Source organism: Uloborus diversus, chromosome 4 (assembly GCF_026930045.1).
Source record: "Uloborus diversus isolate 005 chromosome 4, Udiv.v.3.1, whole genome shotgun sequence".
Classification (NCBI taxonomy): Eukaryota; Metazoa; Arthropoda; class Arachnida; order Araneae; family Uloboridae; genus Uloborus; species Uloborus diversus.
In genome coordinates, this window is record NC_072734.1 from 39512754 (window position 1) to 39537605 (window position 24852).

The window sequence follows — 24852 nt, forward strand, 5'->3', positions numbered from 1 at the left end:
AAGCACTTTTTTTTTTTGTCATTTTGAACTGAAAAACATTTGAATTGCAACAAGCAACATTTTGAATTCGATTTTGTGAACAATTGTAGGAGAAGATTGAAAACTCAAGTCCCAAATTGTATCCTTTCTTCGAAAAAATGTAAGCAATAATGAAATAATATACTATTTCCATTTTAGAACAGTCTCAAATTTCATTCTATGTATTAGACTAATAGTACAGTAAAAATAGGGGTCGGACCCAAACATCCAAAAAAACGAGCTGATGTGTGAATCACATGACTTCCTTTTACTCCAATTTCATGTCATTTTCCCATTATTGGTAATTTTAATGTGATTTAATAGTTTACTCTGTAAATATTTCGTACAGTGGCCAAATTGAAACCAGATTTAAAACTTAAAAAAAATCGTCAAATTTGTCACCAAGTTAGCGACAAAACTTGGCGATCAAAAGACTGGCGATATATCGCCAAGTGTTCGCCAAATTATAACACCACTTGAGTTTACATCAAAATTATCAATGATTTCCCCCAAAAGGGGGCAAAAGACCCCATTAAGAACATCTGAATGCAACCAAAAGGGGAGGTGCACAACTAGATCCCACTAGGAGTCTACGTACAAAATTTCAACTTTCTAGGACATACCGTTCTTGAGTTATGCGACATACATACGCACATACACACATCCGCACATACGTACATACGCACATACATACATACGTACGTACAGACGTCACGAAAAAATTCGTTGTAACTAACTCGGGAATCGTCAAAATGAATATTTCGGGTGTCTATACGTTCTTAGGCACTTATCCATGTGGTCGATTTGAAAAAAAAAAAAAAAAAACTCAACATTCATTCGGGGGTGAGCAAAATGGAAATTAAGGTTGATTTTTGAGTGAAAATTCTTTCGGGAAAATAATACTTAAGTAAAAAAAAAAAAGTAAGAAAAAAGAAATCGTTTGTTTTTCCCCTGTTGCCAAAAAATAATTTTGAAAATGAATTACTGTACTTTCAAAAATAAATAAAAATAATGTGATTCAATGATTAACTCTCTAAATATTTCCATCGGTGGCCAAGTTAATACCAAGTTATTTAAAAAAAAAAATCGTCGCCAAGTTGGCGAAAAAACTTGGCGACCAAAAGCTTGGCGATACGTCACCAAGTGTTTACCAAATTATAACACCACTTAAGTTTGCATTGATATTAACAATGATTTCCCCCCAAAAAGGTGCAAAAGACCCCCTTAGGAACATCCGAAAGCAACCAAAAGGGGAGGTGCACAACTAGACCCCACTACGAGTCTATGTACCAAATTTCAACTTTCTAGGACATACCATTTTTGAGTTATGCGAGATACATACGCACATACGCACATACACACATACGCACATACATACAGACGTCACGAGAAAAGTCGTTGTAATTACCTCGGTGATGGTCAAAATGGATATTTCGCGTGTCTATACATTCTTAGGCACTTTTCCGCATGTGGTCGAATCGAAAAAAAAACTCAACATTCATTTGGGGGTGAGCAAAATGGAAATTAAGGGCGATTTTTTCGCGAATACAATACTTCCTTTTTTGTAAAAGGAAGTAAAAAAGCTAAACCTGGTGCAAATTGTTTATTACCCTCCCAATAAGAACAGGTAAAAAGTCCCACCCCATTGTGCGTCGGGTTTTGGAATGGGGGGCATCTAAAAATTGCTGTTTTGGGTATTTTTCCAGAATTTTTTGAGTAAATTTAAAGTGAGAGTATTATGTTATACTAAATTTAAAAGCATGAAATTAAAGGTGTTTGTCCCCCAAGAGGGATGACATAACCCATCAATGCTACAGAGCCCCCCTATCCCCGTGAAACGAAGCAGTACCCCCCCGAACCCCCCTCCATACATTTCATATGGAAACATTATTTTATGCTAAGTTAAAGTTAGAAATCAAGTGTGTCCATCCGTCCATCCTCCAAGAGCGATGGTACACCTCCTCTCAAACCCCCCCCTCAGCAAAATAAAATAAATACTCACCCCCCCCCCTTTTATTTCTAGTAGAAATATTATTTCATGCAAATCTAAAATGCATTAAATCGGGACTGTCCACCCCATAAGAACAGTAGCTCACCTCCCAAAACGAAATTATATACTAAAATATTATCCTCCCCCCCCCACCCCCTCTGATGGTGCACATTTGATTCAATGGCCAGAAAAATTACGCTGAACTGTTTTTTGCTTTCAAATGATTTCTCCTAAGCTTACAACAAAAAGTGTTCGTTATCAAAATGTTTTTTGGAATTTAGATTCTCAGCAAAATCGTTATTGTTGCAGTTATGTTTAGCACAGTTTGTGCATATAGTTGCATACTTCAGTCCACTTTTCAAACACTCACTATATCCAATGAACCCCTCAGAGCAAGCACAAGATTTGAGGCGCAGAAAGTCTTCTAGAGCTTGGCTGTTGTAATAAGACGCAGATTATATTTCTGTGGTGCTTTCTTTGCACCCATCAAAAATGACACTAGCTTTCCCATACTTACAAGTGACCTGTACACGGCATTGCTGGCATATTTCCTTGAAGTTTACAGAACCAAAAATATGATCAAACAGGTATCTTCCATCTATTCAAATGATGCAGTGAGAAGCAAAGGGATGTCAGCGGCAAGATTAAAAATTTGGAGACAACCAGTACAAATGGTTGGTGAACCTCTCCTCTATCTTGGGGCAAGAGATGGTACTAGTAGACCTGGTAGTTGCTTCTATACAGCATGATTTAGAAATGAAAATCAATGAAAGCCTACCTAGGATGTTATCTTTAAACGCGTTTTATTCAAAACTTGAAAATGTCCACTTTCATCCCTTTGCTTCTCACTGCCTCATATATGACACCAGCTGTTCGTTCGGTGATGGTGGATGAACCTTTTGCTTCAGATAATAGCACTTTAACGATACAGGATTTCTTTCCTTCTGAAACCAGATTCATCGAATACTGATGGAGGATCAGCGCATAACTCGTACCAGAAGTTTTTAGCAATTTGTTATTCCATCTTTACTGTTCATACCATTCGGTGTAAAAGATGGTTTGGGCTTACACATCTTTACAGATAATAACTACTCTCGTAACAGAAGCTAAAGACATAACTGCTTACCTCCTTCACAAAGAAATGCCACAAAATTGTTTGCCTTCAATATCCTTTGATGTTACTACACGAACGTTAAAGGTCTCATCGCAACTCACTTTATCATCAGCGAGCAATACTACTACCAACTTGAGAAGAAAGAAACTTCTGGGGGCTTTAGAAACAGATTGTTATTTCCAAACTGAGAGACAAAAAGGTGTAAATATTTAGCATTCTATTGTTGTATTGCTCATTGCTCTCATCAAGACTTGTTCTAACGTTGAATCACTTCAGGTTCTAGACCACCTGAATTTGTCACTGCGTTAGATCGTTGGATAGCTGATGTTTTAGCTTATGTTTAATGTGATCAAATTTTCTTTATCGCATAATGTACTCAAAAGTTTCAGATAGTGTTGCAAGTATATGTCCGCATATTTAGCATAATTCACATAACCAGCTGCGTAAAAGAGAGGTAGCTTGGTGTTTGCAAATGAGAACTCCCACCGACTTAGAGGGTGCAGAATTGCAGCATTGCCCGGCTCACTATTAGCAATTTCGGTTTGTCCCCCCTTACGGTGATGGCAAAAGATTGTAGAAAAGTCGAAGTAAGTTAATCAAGAAGAAGTAGGGAAACTTTGGTCAATTTGGACTTTTTTTTATGCTGCACAGGAATTTGGTTTTCCAGCGCTCTAAACAGTTTAATAACTCCAGTCACAAATAATTTGGTTACTGAGCTCGCTTAGATCTTTTAGAATTATCATTCTGATATTACCATATCATTGTGTGACATTTTGTACTTCGGAAAAGTTTAAATCAGGGAAATTTTTTCGTGAACTTCACTGCAGTAGTTGATTTTAGAATTTAAGTTCAGGGTCCCCCCCCCCCAAAAAAAGCGATGGCGCACCCCTTAAGTATGACGGAGTATCCATCCAGAATAAAAGCCCTCAAAAAAGAAAGAAATAATCCTTGAAAAAACTGCCTTAAAAATTCCAATGGCGCAAAGCTGCTCCATGGACTCCCCCCCCCATCCCCCCCCCTCCGCCTGTATACCCCTGTTAATTAGAATTATTTTCTGTGAGAGTTTATTATTTTACTATTATAGAGCGGTTTCTGCGAGGTTTCAGAATTTTTTTTAAGTAATAGAAATTATTTTTATTTAAATCGAAGATTATTTCATCCCCCCCCTTTCCCCCCAAACCCGACGCGCAAAGTGCTGGGACTTTTTACCCCTTCTTGCTGGAAGGGTAAGAAGTAATTTGCAACAGGATTCGCCTTTTTTTTGGATGTTTGGGTTTGGCCATTTTTTGGTCTAATTTTACTGTACTATAACTTATATTGCGTAATATAGAATAACATTGCAACTGTAACAAAAACAACTTTAAAGCGGCCACGCATTTTGAACGGCCGAAATTTTGCGGAACGAAGGGGTGGCTGCTCTTAGAGGTTGCACGGTTAAGGTATATTTGCAGATACTAAAGACCTAGACGCCAAAATAAAATTTGATTCATATTTGTTCAATTTATGGTTTAGGCTACTTTTACGATATCTAACACTTTCTGCGCAATTCCTAAAACAGATAGTCCGTGGGGCAGTCAACCATATTGTTTCATTCTACGACAATGGAATTGCAAAAGAAAAAAACAGCAGAAATGAACAAGAAAATATTCCATGGTTAAAATACTAAAATATCTTGATTCGAAGTTTTATTCATAGTGTATTATACAAAAGAATCAGAGCTCAATTACCAACCAGACCAATTAGGCTGTTGGCCATGTGTCCCCAATTTTTAAGAGCCCCAAAAATACTAAAATTACTGTAGTTTCTATTTAAGAAAATTAAGGTACTCTCCTGAATTTATCTACAGTTTTTCATGTGTACAAGTGTGGGTTGCTTTGAATAAGTGATTTAACACCTGAACACCCCTGAAACTACCACCCCTGATTCTTTATTAATGCTTTTGTTTATAAGGTTTGACTGTAGAAGACCCCTAAAAAAGTTTGTTTCTGGTCTACATTAGTCGGACCCTGAAAATATTACATACAAAGATCCAATTCGTCACACATCACGCAAAGCGAATATATGCATTGCAAGAACTTACAAGTTGACCGTAATTCGTTGAAGCCTTGTTACTAAACTTGATAGATATTTACTCCATGTAGTGAGTTTTTCTGAATGTAACTAGACTGCAAACTGATTATAGCAGAGCAAATATGCTGGAGGCAGTTCTTGTTTCAGAAGCCTACATTTTGATTTAGAAATGCATAAAATGGAGTTAAAACTGCATTATTTGGGTAAAGCAGCTGAAATTATCTGAAAACTAGAGCTGCTAGAGAAAAACTAATTGCATATTTTGATTCAGAGCCCCAAATTTATCTAAAATCAGTCCTCAAACTCTGGGCACCGAAAATGCAACATTTTTTTGTGCTGTAAAGTAGATGCTGGGACACTTGGTGTTCCTGTCAAAGGGGTAAAATTAAGCAAAAAAAATATTAACTACTTTTAAATTTATTTCTTCGTTTAAACCATTTCTTTAAATTAAAAAAAAGAAGGATACTCCCCTAAAACAACTCCCGTAGCAGACCAAAAAGGTTATTTTGTTTTTACAACCTCAATGATATAAATCAGCAAAAGTGGAAATAAATAATAATGTTTCTTCGGGGAAATTTAGGGCGAATTCTGTTTATGCACAACCCGGCTTCACCCCGGGTTGAAGCGAAAGGTGGGATAAAAGGGGGATTGCAGCCTGGTTGATGGGAAGACCCGTTTTTGTCAAATCGTGGATTCTCCTTTACGTTCCCATCAGTCCATGTGCTTACGTTCATATCATTGTACAATATCCTTTTTTTTGTGTGTGTGTCTTTTTTATAGTTAAATTCAGCATTAAAAAGCATATTGCAGAACTTTTCTGAAAATAATTTGGAGCATAATGGGTTAATTACTTATCACAACTACACTGTGAATAATATCATACTTCAATATGAATCCTATTATTTCGTCTTTTTAATTTATTACATGAATTTCATAAATTTAGTCAAAAATAGCTTGTGACAAATGCAATAGCTTTTACTAATTTCGACTGGGGATCAGCATTGTGAGAACTATCATTAATCAGTAAATTGTGTAAAAATATGTCTGGATCTTCTAAATCCATTTCTAAATTGAAATTTTTGCCTTTTGTGATTGTCAATATCATGGCCGCACTTAAGGGGTGGGTTTTTAGGGTTCCTACCCCCTCCAAAATTTTCACAACTGTCAAATCTTCAGATACAAAAGGCTTTAGAATCTCCATGGGGGGGTGTGTCTCCCCGACCATGCGAGGAAATGGCAACCCTCCGCCAAGTCAGTTCACCGTTGGCGACGAATTTGTTCCTCAATGTCGGCTTTTGTCCCAAAACATGTTTTCGTTAGTATTTTATTTTCTCTGCGGAGCTTACAAACTGGTCTCGAAGTGAAAGTTCTTTCTTTGCTTTTACTATGTCAGATACTAACAGGTTGGTATAATGAACACTAAATATGTTTGTGTTTTCTAAGTAGTTCGCTATTGACTTGATTCAGATCCAGCGTAAGGTTAAAATTCTTTTGAACAAATTTATAAAAATATTACTTTTAGCGCAACATTCAAATTACGGCCAAAGAAACGATCAATCATTTACACAAATACATTAAAATATCAGATAAAAGAAGCATGGATAAAACAAATACGTCAAAGGCTTGTATTTACTTGTGCACTCGTTAGGCTGTCCAGCAGGTTATCTTCTAATTGTTTGATGTTGGTTTTGCTATCAACAATTTCGCTAATGACTTTCACTCTTTCATTCTCCAATTCCTTAAATGAGAAAAAGTAAATATCATTAGATGCAGCAACTGACGGTAACTGGAATACGCATTTTCATTTCGAAATTTTGCAAAGAGAAAAATACTTTTTAGGTTGTTATAACCAGCAGTGTAGATAAACACGGTCAACACGATTCGTATTTCTTTAGAAACATTTTTTCTCTAATGGGACCACGTATAGGCTCTTATATGTTGGAAACAAACTATTTAGTTACATAGCTTGGGTACAGAAGATTTTCGATTCTAAAATGCTTTTTTAATTAAAAAATTAAAACTACTACCACTGCGTAAAACCTGCATTATCTCCAACATTCCGATTTTTTTTTTATTTGTGCCATTTCTGTTGCGGGGGTGCGATGTGTTCCTATACGATACTTGGTTGTTATCTGACCCCCTCTCTCTACTGACCAAAATATGTCTTGACATTTTCCGATCATTCTGTAATATGCGTTAAATTTTAACAACAAAACTTTGTCAGGGACGGGATGGTATTGCATATGCCATTGCAACGTGCCTCACTGGGATTCATTGCTGCATTATATTTCTCGACACGTTTTCTAAATAACCCTTTTTTTTTCTCTGTAGTTGCATAGCAAGTTAGTGAATCTTCTTCTGGTATTACTTCTCAGAACCATGCTTAATCTTCTTTTAAACAAGTTAAATCATACTGTTAACGAAAAAAGCAAATATAGTATACGTGACAATTTGACGTTATTTAAGGTGCAAAAACTGAAAAATAATTTTAGATACGTGTTTCGGGACTACAGGAAGCGCCCTTATTCAAAACAAATCGGAGTTAAATAACAGGAATCTTTTGAAAGCGAAACTAGTTTCTGCAATAATTTTGCAGATTTGAACTAAAAATGTTCAGCAGCAATCTAAAATGTTTATGGCAAAGAAATATGAAATAACATTTATACGCACAAGTTCTCAATAAACTGCAGACACGTGTTTCTTAGACGGAAGTAATCCCTTTTTAAAGCCAAAGAAGTGAGCTTATAGAAGAAAAAGACATTTGTGAACTTTTGTCAGATGTATTTTTCATCCAAAAGTCAAACTCTTTATCATTGAAAAAGGGGTTCCTTGTAACCGTGAAACACGTGTATGCTGTTCCTGAAAATTTGGGTCCTTTTACATTGTTTTATTTTCTTTTATTTATGAAATAATCAGTCTGATGAAAATTAGGCAGAGTACACTGTCAAGAGGAAAAGCACTCACCGCTCTTTCTGAGAGCATAACTCTTCCCAACAACTGGTCCTCTAATCCTTTCGCAGTCACCGTAAAGTCAATGACAGAAGTTTTGGCGCTTATTTCGGGGGAGAAAGCAGGATTAGACAGTTTCGAGGTGATAAATAGTTTGAAATCAGGCAAAACATCACATTCCTTTTCTCCCAACATCACCTATGGTGGAGGAAAATACAAACGAATAGTGCATAAATTTATCAATTTTGGTACTTAAAGCTCTAGATCAGCGGTCACCAGTCCACAATGGGGCAACAATTTCTTTGAAAACGGTTAGCTAAAAATCAAGTCTTAGTCGCCAAAATAGGCGACTTCTTGTTTCTTTATTTGTCAAAAATCATATCGTATATCGTGCTATGACAACACGCTGCAAATCTTGAGGCGTTTTACGTATCAGTCAACTCCACCTTGGCAACGAAAACCAGAGTAAACTACCTCAAGGTTACTCATTTTTTGCTAAAAATATGGTTGAAAATGTCTACCAAAAATCAGAAGTGGCTACCATTTTTGTGACTCTAGTACTCAGTAGCTACTATTCAAAATTTCAAGTCTAGCGCTTTAAGATGCGTGCAAGTATGGATTGTCCATTGACATAGCAGTAAACGAAGTAAAATTCAACTCTACAAAATAATTTACATCATCACTTCGCTCTTTAGTATAGCAATCTAGCCACAAAGGTAATTCTTCGAGAATGAACAGTTAACCCGTTTACACAAACTAGGATTTTTAAACGAAAAAAAACATAAGTATGTACCTACGAAAATGTTTTATCAAAACAAGGGAAACGTTTTTTTTTTCTAAAAAAAGCAATGACATTTACAACAGACGTCAATTGCTTTCAAACCATCAAGTATAAGAGTGGGTTATATCATTTTTCTAGCAAATTTGCAAGCAACTTAACTTAAAATTTACTTTTTTTTAAAGGCTGTTCCTTAAACTTACTGTGGTAACTGCGAATAAAGAATGATAGTTCTTTTAACAAATTTATAGAACTTCTATATAAAGCAATTTAGAAATTCGATTTTTTATTTTCTGCGCCATTTTTAAGAAAAAAGAGTTATAATTGTTAAATATCAATTAACTATATTTGAAACTTTTTCCAGAAAAAGAAATTTTTACTTTCATTACAATTAAACACATTTTAAATATTTTATATTACATATTGACTTATTATAAAACAGTAAAATACCTTTAAAAAATCATGTTCATAACATTTCACCACAGAGCTTATTACTGAAAAAAAAATCGCTCCAACTATATTTATCGGTTTCTGAAGATCAAAAACGTAAACTCTTCGAAAATTAGTTGCTATCTGATTTTATTTCAATGTCATTTTTTATTAAAGCTTTAAAAGATTAAAAATTTGTTACACAACAGAGAGATTTAAATTTGAATATAACTTTAAAGTAACATGGATTAGAAAAATCAACTATATGGTTTCAATGCATATTTAATGCATATGTTCTATGTACCAACGTGTATCACCAACCAAAACGCCCGATCACTGACATAATTAAAACTAAATTACTTTTCTTAAATGATACCTTCAGTGTAGAACCACTCTTTATGTAATTTTTTTCTAAAACATTTTCCAACACTGGATCCAACTCTTCTCCGACATCTTCTATTAGTAAAGGTTTTCCAAGTGACAAACATTCTTCTAAAAGTTGTCTGAAGTACTTGTGATTCAATGATGTAACCTACAATGGCAAAAAAGGCATGTTAGTGTTTTTCTTAAATAAAAGTGAAAATTGGTTAAAAGTTAAAGTATTCGACAGAGAAAAAAATTCAGTCACATTTTATTTCACTTCAGTTTTCTTTTTCTAAATGTAATATTCATATATTCACAACAGTTTTAACCATGACATTATTTAAAGTGTCTTAAAATTATATTCTAAAATGGGGAAAAATAACTTTAATTCGAAGCAATATAAAATGCGTAATTAAATAATTTCAATTCAACAACTACAGAAAATCGAACTAGTCTATAGAATTGTTTCTTTTTTTTATAATTATTATTACAAAAAACCTTGTGCAAAAAATACGTGATTGCGTAATAATGTAATGCTTGCGAAAGGCTAAAAAATTTAAATATAAAGATCCCTAAATATTTTAACAAATAGTATGAGTGATGGAACTGAAAAAAAAAAGGAACAAATCGGCACCAATGCCGTGAAAAGCAGATATGAAATATCGATAGGTTTTCTGTTCTTTTTCAATTTTGAGAAATAAAAGAATACATTAAACTTCTCTGACATCAGTATGTTTCAGGAAATACATAGCAGAACTAGAACCTACTTTATTAGGTAACTAGTGATACCCGCACGGCTTTGCCCGAAATAGAAAAATTAAAAGGTCTTTTGGTTCATCCGGAATATTTACAAATAATGTATGGTAAATTTTCTTGCTAATTGGCTTGAGCCCATGTTACGGTTCCATGTTATGATAATTTCGTAATTTACTCGTCCATCTTATGATAAATTTGTTCTTAAAATTGGAATAGAAAAAGAAGCACATCGAATTTTCGAAAAATCGCTTCGAGGTGCACACCCCCATGCTACAAACTAACTTTGCCAAACTTCATGAAAATCGGCCGAACGGTCTAGGCACTATGCGCGTCACAGAGATCCGGACAGGGGGTCCAGCAACAGACAGTTATAAGTTTAGATTGAAATACTAATAAGAATTTTACGCGGGTAAAACTGATGTTTCGGCGACTCGTGAATACGGTACAACCATCTGGTGTTATCAGAGTGAATTTTATGAGCCAGTTGGTATTTACAAAGCAGTGGTGGAAGGTTATGAACTGCTACCACGAGGTCTGCAGGTGTTTCATGTTCTTTTTAATTTAATAAGGCTTTAGATTTAAAAATAAGGAACTTTTGCACATTTTGAAGAGAACAGGGGAATTCTGTCCATTACTCATCCTTTCCTCATCCTATCTGACACTGAGAATCGTCAGATTTTTCGGTGTCTGTTACTGTTCGGGGTCAGATTTTTTTTTTTTTTTTTCGAGATTGAGCTAATAAAAATAGAATTAATTAATTTAGAGGATCCTGAAGCAGCCAAACGCTGAATCAGATGCAGTTGCATGAGAGAAAAATAGTTTTAAAAGTCTTAACTAGTTAAAAGGTTCTGAAAGTTGAGAAACCTGAGAGCGATGTCTTAGGCATGTCTGTTACTGGTGCCGTTACTCTTTTTTTATTTATTTATTTGTATTTATTTTATTTATGATTATTATTTTTATTTTATTTTTTGTCTTCTCGTTTCTTTCGGAAGAAAGACAATAACGACTCTATTCAATTACACAACGATATGAAGCATTACTATTTTTTCCCGTAATTCGCTTTCAATTCAAATGTACCACCTAATGCTGTATTTGCACATTTCGACGTTTAGGAAGACTTTTCTCACCTGTAAATTATTTTTAGCTTCGGAATTTTTGAGCCAAGCTTTCCCTTGAGCTTGCGGATCTATAAGTAAAGGGTACCGAAGTGCATTGGTCACCAAGACTCCGTTTTGGGCTGAGAGTTCGTCACTGGGCAGTCCACATAGATTCCATTCCGATATCTGAAAGAAAAAGAATGTCATTTTTTGAAGTAAACATTAGATCCGTGGTCATTCTAGATAATGAGGACGGATACTAAGGGGCCATTCATTAATTACGTAATGATGATTCTGGCAATTTTTGACCCCACTACCCCAACGTAAGGGTGCGCAAGATTTTTCAAACCCCACCCCTTATTCTCACGTAAGCTTCCATTTCGTTTTTCAAAATAATAAATGAGCGAATCTTACATCATCACTTACATCATCACGGTCACTATTATTAATGTTTTTTTTTTAAAGCTTTTTGTGTAAAAAAATATTTACTAATAAGTTAGAATCTAGATTGAATGTTTTTTCAATTTTTTTGTATATAAATTAAAAATGAAACAGGGCATACATAGTGCTATTATTTTATTATATATTACATTATTCATTCTTTGTGAAAACAAGTAAAAAACAACTCATCCTAAAACACTTTTTTACCTTCTCAGACACAAATGAAATACGATTTCTGCCAACCACTTGAGTGCGCAATTTCCAATAAAAAATATCGACTGGGGAAATATTACGTAAGAATGGGTTTAACCACCCTCTCAAAAGTAAGGGTATGTAGAGATTCCCCCCCCTCCCTCTCCCTCAGGACTGTTACGTAATGAATAGCCCCTTGCCGACGGAAATAACACGTGACTTTTCTATTATTTTAAACTGTGACTAAAATATTTTTCATTGCATCCGATTTGACATTTACTAGCATGACTTGCACAAAAACTAACTTTGAACGCCTACTTCATAACACAAGCTTTAATCGTCTTAAATAATAATAATTGCTTTAAAATGTTTTTTTCTCTTAGAAGTTCCAGGAACTTTGTTTCTATTAGAAGTTTAGTGCTATGCGCACTAAACTAATTCGAAAATTTCAGAAGGATTTCATCATACCAAAATCAAGATTTCAACTATACAGTTTACTTTACCAAGAAGTCTCACGCTAACTCTTACTTACTGTGGATGCAGTGACCAGTCGCTCCATCGTGTTAATTTTCTCACTGGCCGGAATCTTTCTCTTAAGAATTTCACTATGCCAAACTTGCATGAGAGCAGATCTGTACTCTTGGTTGAAGGGCCCGGAGTAAGACAAGAACCCTGTGGCCACCAGTACATCCCCAACGAGTCTACATTGATGAAAAAAAAATTAATAAAGAAGAAGAAGACAAACAAGAAGAATGCTTAGAATGAGAACAGAAGTTTTAAATATACAAATACAAATACAAATACAAATGTGACGACCAGCAACAGGCTCTGGGCCCAGCTAGGCTGGTCCTAGTCAATTAATTAGTCCCCAATGAAGATCAATGGCCCTCTTAAAGCTATCCACTCCCTTGCTCATTACCGCCTCTTCCGGTAAGCTATTCCAAGTGCCCACGACCCTGCTAAAGTAGTAGTTTTTCCTGATTTCCAAGTTAGCCTGAGATTTAAATAGCTTAAAACAATGACCCCTTGTTCTGCTTTCCCCGCAAAAATTTAATCCATTTACATCTTTCATTTTGATAAATTTAAATAACTGAATCATGTCCCCTCTGACTCTCCTTTGCTCCAGGCTATACATGTTAAGCCTATTAAGTCTGGTATCATAATCTAAATCTGAGAGTCCCCTTACTAATTTAGTTACCCTTCTTTGAACCCTTTCCAATACGAAAATATCTTTCTTCAGATAAGGCGACCAAAACTGAACAGCATACTCCAAATGAGGTCTTACTAAACTCCTATATAAAGGCAGAAGAACTTTCTTAGATTTGTTTGAAATAGATCTCTTGATGAACCCAAGCATTTTGTTGGCTTTGTTACTAGCAATACTGCACTGTTGACTAAACTTGAAGTCCTGATTTATAAAGACACCCAGATCCATAACATTTTCTGCCTGATTTATGACTGAACCCTGTAAATGATATCTCATACGCTTATTTCCATGACCTAAGTGTAGCACTTGACATTTCCCTACATTAACTGCCATACCCCATTTATCTGACCACTTAGTAATATGATCTAAATCCTCTTGCAGCTGTTTTACTTGTTCTTCATTTTCGACAATCCCCATAACTTTTACATCGTCAGCAAAACAATTCATGCTTCCAGAAATATTTTCATTGATGTCATTCATAAATATAATAAACAAAAGAGGCCCTAAAACTGATCCCTGAGGAACCCCACTTAAAACATCACTCCAATTAGAATGATTTCCTCTCACAACTACTCTTTGCTTCCTACCAGTAAGCCAATTTCTAACCCAAAGTAAAGTTTTTCCTCCTATTCCAATGTCAGCTAACTTGCTGAGAAGAGCAACATGCGGTACCTTGTCAAAAGCTTTTTGAAAGTCAATATAAACAACATCCACACATTTTTTGTTATCTAAAGCTGAGGTAACCTTGTCGTAGAAATGCAATAAATTAGTAGTACAGGATTTACCTTTCCTGAAACCATACTGCAAACTAGTCAACAGACTATTAGTCTCTAAGAACATCATGATCTTAATTTTGATCAAAGTTTCGAAAGTCTTACAAATCACCGAAGTTAAACTTACAGGTCTATAATTCCCAGCAAGACCTTTAGACCCCTTCTTGAAGAGTGGCGTTATGTTAGCCAGCTTCCAGTCCTCTGGCACCGTCCCCGAGTTATAAGAATCATTGAAAATATTCAAAATAACATCCACTAATTCCTCTGCACATTCAACTAAAATTTTTGGATAAATATTATCTGGTCCCGGAGCTTTAGTTGCTTTAATCTTTTTCAAATGAAATAAAACCTCCTCCCTGGAAAATACAAAATCCTCAAGCTGTATAACAGCTTGTGTCTTGTTAGTGTCAACTGTTGAGATACAGTTATCGTTAAACACACTGGAAAAAAAGTTATTCAGAACATTTGCAATATCCCTATCGTTTTGGATTAAATTTCCATACTCATCAACCAAAGGCCCAATTTGACTGTTTCGAGCTTTCCCAGAATTAGCGTAAGCAAAAAACCTCTTAGGGTTCCCATCAATGTCATCTGCCAGCCTTTGCTCCAATTCCCTTTTCTGAATCCGTACCAAATACTTAAAATTTCGCCTTGCCTTACCATACTGGAGCCTCTCCGCACTCTGACCAGTTTCTTTAAACTTACGAAAAGTGGCTTGCTTATAATTAAGAGCTTCTTTAGTCTCCCTGGAGAACCACATGGGCCAAATTTTGGTATTAACACCTTTTCTCCTAAATGGAACATAGTCCCCAACGGTTTTAGCAAGTTTATCCTTAAATTCCGTCCACTGCTGATCTACGTCGCTATTTTCCAACCCTGACGAAAAAACCTCTTTCAAGCTCTGCCTAAGTGCAACAGAATCAGTGTTTCTGAAATTGGGCACAAACCTAAAATTATCATCTTTGCACACTTCAAATTTAACCCGGAACCTAACGCTGTTATGATCACTATCTCCAATATGCTCCCCTACACTCAACCCCTGAACAAAACTACCTATGTCACAAAAAACTAGATCCAAAATTGCCTCCTCTCGAGTTCCCTGAGTTACAACTTGATCTAAGAAACAGTCACCAATTACTTTTAAAAATTCCTCTTCTTTGCCATTACCAGGATAAAAATTATTCCAATCAAAACCCGGAAAATTGAAATCCCCCATTATGATAACGGATCCCTTACTGGACATGTCACTAATAATACGGTACATCTGTTCATCTTGTCCCTGGTTTGAATTAGGTGGCCTATAAATGTTTCCAAAGCGTAGCTTTTTGCCCTTACTGCTCATCAACTCCAGCCAAACCATATCAATATCAGTAGGCTTATCATTTATGACCAATTCATTGCAAATGAAATTGTCTCTAACATAAAATAAAACCCCACCACCTCTTTTACCTACTCTATCCTGTCTGAACAAATTACACCCGGCAATATGTAATAACTCTGCATCAGATTCGGTAGCCCATGTCTCTGTAATTCCAATAACATCCAACTTCTCATCCATAACTATGCTTTTCAATTCATCCATCTTGTTCCTAATACTGCGAGCATTGGTATAGAAAACTTTAAGCATGCTTAAGTTGCTTTTATTTAACACCCTGAAATTTCCTAAATCACAATTGTTAACATTACTACTCTTGTTCGTCACTTTATTTCCATTTCTAGCAATACCCAAAAAAATTTCATTCTCTCGATACCTGATGCTTGAACCATGCCCCCCATTCCAACTTAGTTTTTTGACTCCGAATCCCTTAAAATTAATCCACTAACCATTTTGACCCCTGTAGAGCTCAGATGCAGGCCATCCCTAGCAATCCAATCCCGTTTACAATGACTCCATACATCAATGAACCTGATACTGCGCTTTTAAATGAAAAAGTACGTTGCAGACTTTCGTTCCGACTGGGACCCGAACCTAGGGCCACTCGTTTGGAAGCCCACCGCTCTAGCCATCGGGCTATCGGAGCTTGATTTGGCTATCGGATGATTTGAGAATCTCGAAGATCATGGAAAATAAATAGTATTCCTTAATTGTTATTGCAAAAAAAATAATAATAATAATAATATTAATAATAACAATTAATAAATTGGACTATTCCCTCAGAAGTTACTAGTACAAAAAGACCGACCGACAGACACATTTCCTTTCTTCTAAACGGTACGTTTTTGTTAAAGATACGTCTCTTGGCGCATTTTTTATTTCTGGCGATTTTAACTTATTTATCGCTACTGCAAACGAAAACTTTCGTAGTTGGTGACATTCAACTACTTCAATTTGTAAACTTTAGTGTTTCTATATTGTTGCAGATATCGCCAATTGCGTCGCCAAACATAAATGACGTATCTTTCACAGAAAAGTACCGTCAAAACAATTTTATTTATTTATTTATTTATTTATTTTGCAATATTTATTCGAGGATTTAATTTACTTTGGCCTTTTGGCTTTTAGCAATATTTTACGATACATCAAGTCTTCAGTAAGCAAAAAATCAAGGAAGTGCACATAAATTAACCAATGATTAATTTAGAAAATAGAAATTTGATGCTTTGACTGGAAAAAAGTACCGTTACAGGAGTTAAAAAACAAAGTATACAAAAATAAGACCTGTACTGTCCATGCACCTTTTTAAGCATAGTTGTAATAATAAGTCACTTCAATACCAAAACAAAACATTTAATGTTAAAATTTCAAAGTTAAAGAGGAAAACAACATTACGTTTCATACCACAAGAAGGATTAGCCTTCAGCTAGCTTTCACCTGCTAACTGCCGTAATAAGCGCAAAATTCGTATCTGCACCTTTTATCAAAATTAACTTACGGTCACCAGGTGGCTCTTTATCGCATATTTCACCTAAATACAATGTTTTATAGTCATTTGTAAATGGGAAATAGTTTTTAAAAAAAAATCTGAAAATGTTGCGTCTGAATCAAATTAACAGAGACGCAAAACTTGAAATGGCAATAATAACTCATTTTGAATTCAGCTGCAGATACGATTTTTGTGCTTCGCATTGCGGCAGTGTTGGTTGGGTGTAAGAGGAACCTTTTTTGAGAACAGTTAATTTTTGAAACCTTATACAAAAGTTTTAAAACGAAGAAATTTAAACTTCTTATCTCATTTTATCTCAGACATTATTATTAAACAAAAGTTCGTTATACTTCTCTATAATAATGCTTTAAATATTTTAACAATTACATTTTTAAAAAAATCAGATGGGTGTCCCACTTACCCCATAATTACCCCCTTTTACTTAAATTTAAATCAAGCATAACTTAAAAAGGCGTAAGAGAGTTTTACTTGATAAGGTATGTAAATTTTTAGTTTGAATTATTTGTTTGTTTATTTTTTTTGGAAATGCATTTATTTAGGAAATATTTACTGTCTTTTAAATCTGTATCACGGAAAATTTTAAAACAAAACATAAAGCAATTTCATTTATAAAATTTATTGAAAGGCTACAGAGGTATACATTTTACTGATTTTATATATCACTAATACAAATATTTCATCAGAGTTGCTTTGATTTTCAAATCCTCACAATTATGGGGTACCCACTTACAACTTAGTGAGAAGACCTACTTACCCCTTATAGAGAAAATTTACGGGGTAAGTAGGACCCCTCCTCTTAAACAGTTATTAATAATATTTTATTAAAAAAAAATCTTGTTGCAGTATGCACTTAAAGTTAACTATACAAGAAGGTTTAATGATTGTAAAAAAGTAATAAAACTAACCAGAAAACACTTCTTTAAAAAATATTGCTTAAACTCGCAAAAAAATATTTTTCAGATTTTTTTTTTAAACTAAATTCTATGACCTAGAAACAAAAATCCACGAAACTCAAGTAAGTTCACACCAAACTTATACGCAAAACCAATTACTGTGATAACCTATAATCAATGTAAAAATGTATAAAAACCTTATGCATATTTCAGTTCTCGAGGGGTGAGCCACTTGCCCCAGTGACCCACTTCCCCTAACCAACCCTATATGTGTTTCAGAACAACCTTTTAAAATATGTAACCCGTGAAGCCATGACGAAAATGAAACTTAGAATGTTTTCCCTATTAAGTTCACTAGCTTTAAATGACTTTTGAACATATGAGTATTCTTTTACGAATGTGTAATCAATGTAATCAATTTGGTATCTGTAATTAACTAGAGCCGCTATATAGATATGCCGACGCATCAGTTTAAGTTTAGCCATTTTGGATCGGATTTTTCATTGTTGCACTGTTAGGGTTACTACAGCAAAGTTTCGGATTTCGCCAAATTTGTCGAAAATAATATTTTATTTAATAAACAATTCACGTGTGCCGCTAATAATTGTTCACAGTGAACAATCACCAAACGCGGTAACTCGCCAGAAAGACAAACACGCTCTCCGATCCAAAATGGCTAATCTTAAGCTGATGCGTCGGTTCGTATATATAGGGATTTTATAATAAACAGGTTAAGTGTATTCACGTGACTGCTTACAGAGGATGCACACCATAACGAAATTTAACCAAGGCATATTACTTTTTAATCTGCTCTTTCAGTTGTTTGCTCTCATCGGTCCATCGTTTGTATTCTCCTCCCAGTTCCGTGATCAACATGGAAGCCCGGGACATTTTCCTTCGGCATACTGCTGCTTCTTCGGCCAGTTTCTGAAAACAGAGCAAATAGTCCTGATTTCTCAGAAAACAAGGAAAATTAACACTTTGATTTAAACTAGCCCGGTATTGCACGGTCTACCTCGAAATGAAAAGTTTTGTCAAGATGACACATGTTCAATAATCAGGCTTTTACAGAATAAAAAATTTAAATTTCCCGTCAGCGTGCAGAAAACAGTAATTTTATCGCACAAAATTTTAATTTATACCTCTTTGGATTTTTTTAAAAGTTTCAACAATTGAGTCATTGTATAAAAAGGCAACAACACTCCGTTCATTTTGGAAACATCGTATCATTATATCTGCATTCATAAAGTTACGCATCTACTTTTATTTAAGACTAGTGTTACACGCACGGCTTTGCTCTTAGTAGAAAATTAAATGCTCATTTTGTTCGCCTGTATATTTACAAATAATGGATGATAAACTTCTCGCCAATATGCTATGTTAATTTGCGCGTCCATGTTATGGTAATTTACTCGTTCATGTTATGGTAATTTACTCGTTCATGTTATGGTAATATACTCGTTCATGTTATGGTAATTTGCTCGTTCATGTTATGGTAATTTACTCGTTCATGTTATGGTTATTTACTCGTTCATGTTATGGTAGTTTACTCGTCCATGTTATGGTAATTTACTCGTTCATGTTCTGGTTATTTACTCGTTCATGTTATGGTAATTTACTCGTCCATGTTAAGGTAATTCGCTCGGTGCAGAGGAATGAAATCCACCAATAATGGCTTAAAATTGGAATAAAAAAAGAACAAAATCGAATTTTTAAAAAAGCGTTTCAAGGTGCTCACCCCAACCAATCCTACGAACTAATTTTGCGCCAATATTCATGAAAATCGGCCGAACGGTCTAGGCTCTATCCGTGTAACAGACATCCAGACATACAGACTTTCAGCTTTATTATTAGTAAAGATTACTTTTTAACTGAAGATTAAATGTAGGTAATGTCATTTTTTATCCAAATATTTCTAAATTGAATAATAAACTAAACAAATTTTGGAAAATACTTGTAGCTTTATATGTTTAATGAATCATATAAACACATAAGAAGTCCCATCCTATGACACAAAATCTACTGAACCTGATCGCAAAAATCTTTACATACCTCTTGTTTACGTTTAATCATTTTATGCATCAATGGTTCGTACTCTACCACAAATCTAACAGTTCTTCAACAGATAAAATTTCTGCATTGGAGATGAAATTATGTAAAAATCAGTAAGATCTCTTATGCCTAAATGTAAGTGGCAACGTAATTTAACCTCAAAATTTTCTCAAAAACCAATATTTTTCAACTTCCACGATAGTACGAGAGATAACATAAGGTACTTCCATAAAATTTGACAAGAATTAGTTTTAAAGTTTTCAGCTCTTAGTCAGCACACAAAGGCCGAAAATGCAAGCGAAATGATTCCGCAAACGAGTAATGTACATTTATAAGTTATTCCTTCCGGTATTTTGGTCAAGATTTGTATTCATTTGCTACTCATTATGTGACCTATCTGTTTACTCGATTGTTTAGATAAATTTCTGCGTATGTTAGCAGAAAATCGAACACCTACATTGTTTCAGAAATGATCAAGGAAAATAAATATTTGCTTTGTTAACTGCAGATATCAATATGAGACTTGTTTGACTAAATGTATGACATTTCACGAACATAAGCTTCACATTTTAATGTGGTGAATTAAAACCTAGTCAACAGAACACTTTACGAAAATGAGATAAACTTAAATCCTTTATTATCAAATCTAAACATTTACTATCCAAATTAATTTAAAATTCAAGTTTTAATGATGTATGATATGAGAAATTTTATTTGTAATGGGGTTGTTTCATTCAGTCAAAAGTAGTACTTTTTGTCACTGAAATTGATAGAATGAGCAAAAGAAAAATAACATGGACTCAGGAAATACTTTCATTTTCCCGACAGTTATTTTTTAATTATTTTTTTAAAATTTCCGATTTTTCAAACAAGGCGTGGTCTTGATGACGTCACAAATGATGCTCTTTGACGCATCTTTGTACCGCGTTTCCACGTTATGACAATCAAGAAGCGAATTACAATTGCGCTCTACGCTTGCTATCAACCATATCGTTGCCAATACACGTGAGTAAAGATGCGAATTAAATACTTTAAACCGTGAAAATGGCAACACTGAATGGCATTTCATCATTTGTGATGTCATCGGCAGAAGCGTTAAACGATGAAAGAGCAAAGTAATTTTTTTTAAATACTAAACTTAATGAATTATTTAAAAAAGGGTCAGATTCTATCCTTTTTAAGCATGCTCTTTCAGAAAAAAATACTTTTAAAATTTTGGAAACGACCCCATTGAAAATTTCCATCTATGATGGTTTGACTTATAAAATATTAGGAATTTGTTTAAGTAGTAAAATTATGTGTGCATTTCAGATTACATGTAATGTATAGTTTATAGCTTTTACTATCGGAAAATCCCTGCTAGATTATTTATATTTTTCTGTGTTTCATAAATAACACATCAGAACGGTGAATTTTGTCAAAATGTTTTTGAACTGCTTTTCTTGCCCGGTGTCAGGTATCACATCCAGGCAAGGAAAGTGACGCAACTGAAAGAAACAGCATTGTAGAAAATCAAGGTTTTACACAATAGTAAATTTAGTGATTAATCCCAAATATTACAATAAGCGCAAAAAAAGTTTCAATGTGATCTTTACTGGCTAGCTTTTGCTGTCTAAATTAATAATGCCCACTTAAAGTTCAAATTTTTTTCTTCTAAATAATTAAATTTCAATGATGTGTCATCATGGATTACTATAGCGTTTTTACGCCTCCACGCATCAGTTATTTAAGCTAACCTTGCGCGAGTTAGGTGACAAGAAAGAGCATTAAATTCAGATTTTTAATAAATGGTTAGTACGCTTTTTTTTTCTTTTTTTTTCTTTTCTTTTATTATTATTATTTTTTATTTATTTTTTTTTCCTTCAAGATTTTGAGTTGTATCACTTTCTTTGTCGGGGCACGACAATATGTACGACATGGTGCACATAAATGGAGCTTTTGCACCTAAGTTTATTTTATCAAAAGAAATAGATAATCTTTAATATTAAAACCAAACTACAAAAATTAAAAAGAACCTGAACTAGTTGTTCAAACTTCAAACGCAACGTAATAAGTTCTTTCCTTTTTTAAATTTTTCTTTTTTTATTTATTTAAACTACTCTTAAAATCAAAGATATTGCTTTCAAATTACAGTTGATGTCTTGGATTTCCTAAGATTATCCTCATCAAACAATGCTTTCGGGAATTAGGAGAAAGGACACCCCTCCCCCTCACATTTTCCCGCCAGTTGAAGCACGCTTCGATGAACAGTCTCATTAGGAAAAAAAACATGCTAATTATTTTCATAACGCGCCCTGTAAGTATGTTGTTCGACAAAAGCGTTGTGATTTTCAGAAGTTATGTTGAAAGAAAATGTTGAAGGAGAGAGAAAATCGCAATTATTACCTCCTTCTCAGCAATGGCATCTTCATACTGAGCCTTGACTTCTTTCAATTCATTTTCTTTATCCTCTAGCTGTTGTTCCACCAATTTCAATTCCTTCATGGCCACTGCAAGTCGAGCTTCTTGAACAGCCAAGTTGTGCTAAACGTAACACAAAAAGCAGACCTCAAATGCAACAAGTTACTCATTACTTAAGTCTTCTGAGCTATCAAACCTTTACACATAAGCCATTCATGAAAAATCATAAAGAAATTGCTCTCCCCCTTTCGCCACTCACATAATGATCCGATCTCATAAAAGCTACTCTGCAGTTACTACTTAATAAAATGTGAGAAAAACAATTCCATGTTTTATATAAAACAGTTTGTATGCAGCCAAGCATATTGTAATAAAGGTATTGTAAATTTTACTAGGGTAATAAGTCTTTCAAACTAACAGAAAAAATAGTTGTTTAAAATGCAACATTAGTGAAGTATTAAGACAAAATCATGTAACAATCTATAGTCCTTCGTATCTACCATTATTTGTGGTTTAAAAGTTTGGTTAGGGCCCTAAAGACAGCTCTTTTTTGATCCAAAACAGAAGCCGAGCAATCCCTGGTCCAGCACCCCCGGGGAGTTGATTGATTTGTAGCACTTTGTGACCAAGACGGAGTTAAGGCCTGTTGTTTAGGGACGACATAGTTTACGTGCCCCAGTCACCATTAATAAACACGGATGATCCTCGATTGGCGCTGGCATCAGTTGGCTTGATTTTGAGTGCAAAATTCTCTTGAACTATTGTGCGTTTGAAAGTAGTGCGGCAGCTTAATCTCGTACGTCGAAACGATGAAGTTTTACTAATCTTATTTTTGACAGCAAAGCGCATAAATTATATCTCTCAAAATATTCTTTTCGGACAAAAAAAAGGTAAAATCTCGCCATCAAGGAAAATCGTGGTATTTTTGCAATTGGAAATATTGCTTGACTGTATCTTCGATTTTTCCAAACCGAGACAAATCTTGAAACTGCTGCCCTTACCTATCTTCCTTGAAGTTTTTGTATCGAATTTCAACGAAAAAAGCACAGAAACAGGTTGAATTTGCCGTCCCCAGAAGTTGCCACTTGGGGCTTGTTCCCACCTAGACTCAGCGCTGTTGAAAAGATCGAGGAAATTTTATCCTTAAAATAATTAAAAGCGAAACATACCTCAGGCAGTGGCATATCGACGATGAAATACTTATAACTTCAACATACCTTAAGCGGTAACACCTCTTTATTAATTCCAAAGAAGAACGCCATCGATTTTGTCCAGGACAACAGTCCGGCAACATCTCCGCATACTCTCTTGGCCGTCTCCATGTTGTAGTCCTTCATACTGAGGTACGGTTCCAACAGTTCGACAACTTCGTCGTTGATGGTGTCTTTCGGGAAGTTCTGAAGGGCCGCTAGAAAGCCAGTTGTTGACATAAACTAGAAGAGTAAATGAATGTGTGACAGTCCGTCCGAGGGGTTAAGGGTACCACATGATTCCAGCTTAGAGAACATTCTGTTAAATATCTTTCTTTTGTTACCAACACCCTTTGTCGTCTGACTGTTCCATGGGAAGCACCTACAGGGTGTTTCAGAAAGGACATCCCTACTTTGAAGTGTCATAACAGCAAAACATTGAGAGATAGGAAGGTGAGACAAGTGGTATGTTGTTTAGACGGATGTGGAATGTTTTATACGCCAGTTTTCAGAAACTGTTCTAAGATATATTAGGTGTAGTTGAAACATTAGAAGGATTTTTATTCACGAATCTACACTTTTAAAATCCGACCTTATGTATCCATCTATGTTTGTATGCACGTATAGCTAAATGTCGCTTCTAATTGGCTATTGGATGTCACGTGACCGAATGCTCAGGTATGACATCCAGAGACTGCTGTTTCGTCCTTGCTATTGATGAGTCCACAACAGGGACGAACGAAATTGTACAGCATTGTGCGACTTTCCTTTTTATGCTTACAATGTATATAAACCTTGTTCAAAAAATATAAAATTTGAACGAAGGTAGCCGAATTTTAGGCATTGAACAAGCACTGACTTATTACTTGATACCCAAACTTTTCCTTCAATTGAGTCAAACCCTTTACTCTGTGGTTGAACCACACCAATTGCTAAGAACTCTCGCAGGTGCATTTTGTTGGTGTGCAGTTTGTTGGCACACTCAGCTTCAATGAAAGAAAATCAGCTTAAAACTTAATTATTGACTATTCCAGACTGATAAGTCCAACAACAGTGACGAAACTGCAGCCTCTGAATGTCATAACGGGGCTCTCAGTTTAAGGCATGTCAGGAGAGTTTTAGGAGCTTTAATCTCGTTTGTGGTGTAGGGAATGCTATGTAGCATTTTAAGGGGGTGGGTCGAGCGCAGGATGCTATTCTTCTTGCAGAAGGAATTGATTGCTCCAGTAAAGTTATTATTATTTCAAAAAAAAAA

The 24852-nt window shown here is 34.9% G+C and overlaps 1 protein-coding gene across 1 annotated transcript in view; it reads right to left on the reverse strand.

Moving 5' to 3' along the window:
- The window catches only part of LOC129220057 (dynein axonemal heavy chain 5-like), a 274414-nt gene that overhangs the window by 69996 nt on the left and 179566 nt on the right, over positions 1-24852 (reverse strand). Inside the window, exons 53-60 of the mRNA XM_054854398.1 lie at positions 23625-23840; positions 22393-22530; positions 18755-18882; positions 12730-12898; positions 11595-11750; positions 9725-9880; positions 8157-8339; positions 6826-6930 (exon numbers count right to left, since the gene is read on the reverse strand). Coding sequence (XP_054710373.1) covers positions 6826-6930; positions 8157-8339; positions 9725-9880; positions 11595-11750; positions 12730-12898; positions 18755-18882; positions 22393-22530; positions 23625-23840 — 1251 coding nt within the window. The remainder of the gene's footprint in view (positions 1-6825; positions 6931-8156; positions 8340-9724; positions 9881-11594; positions 11751-12729; positions 12899-18754; positions 18883-22392; positions 22531-23624; positions 23841-24852) is intronic.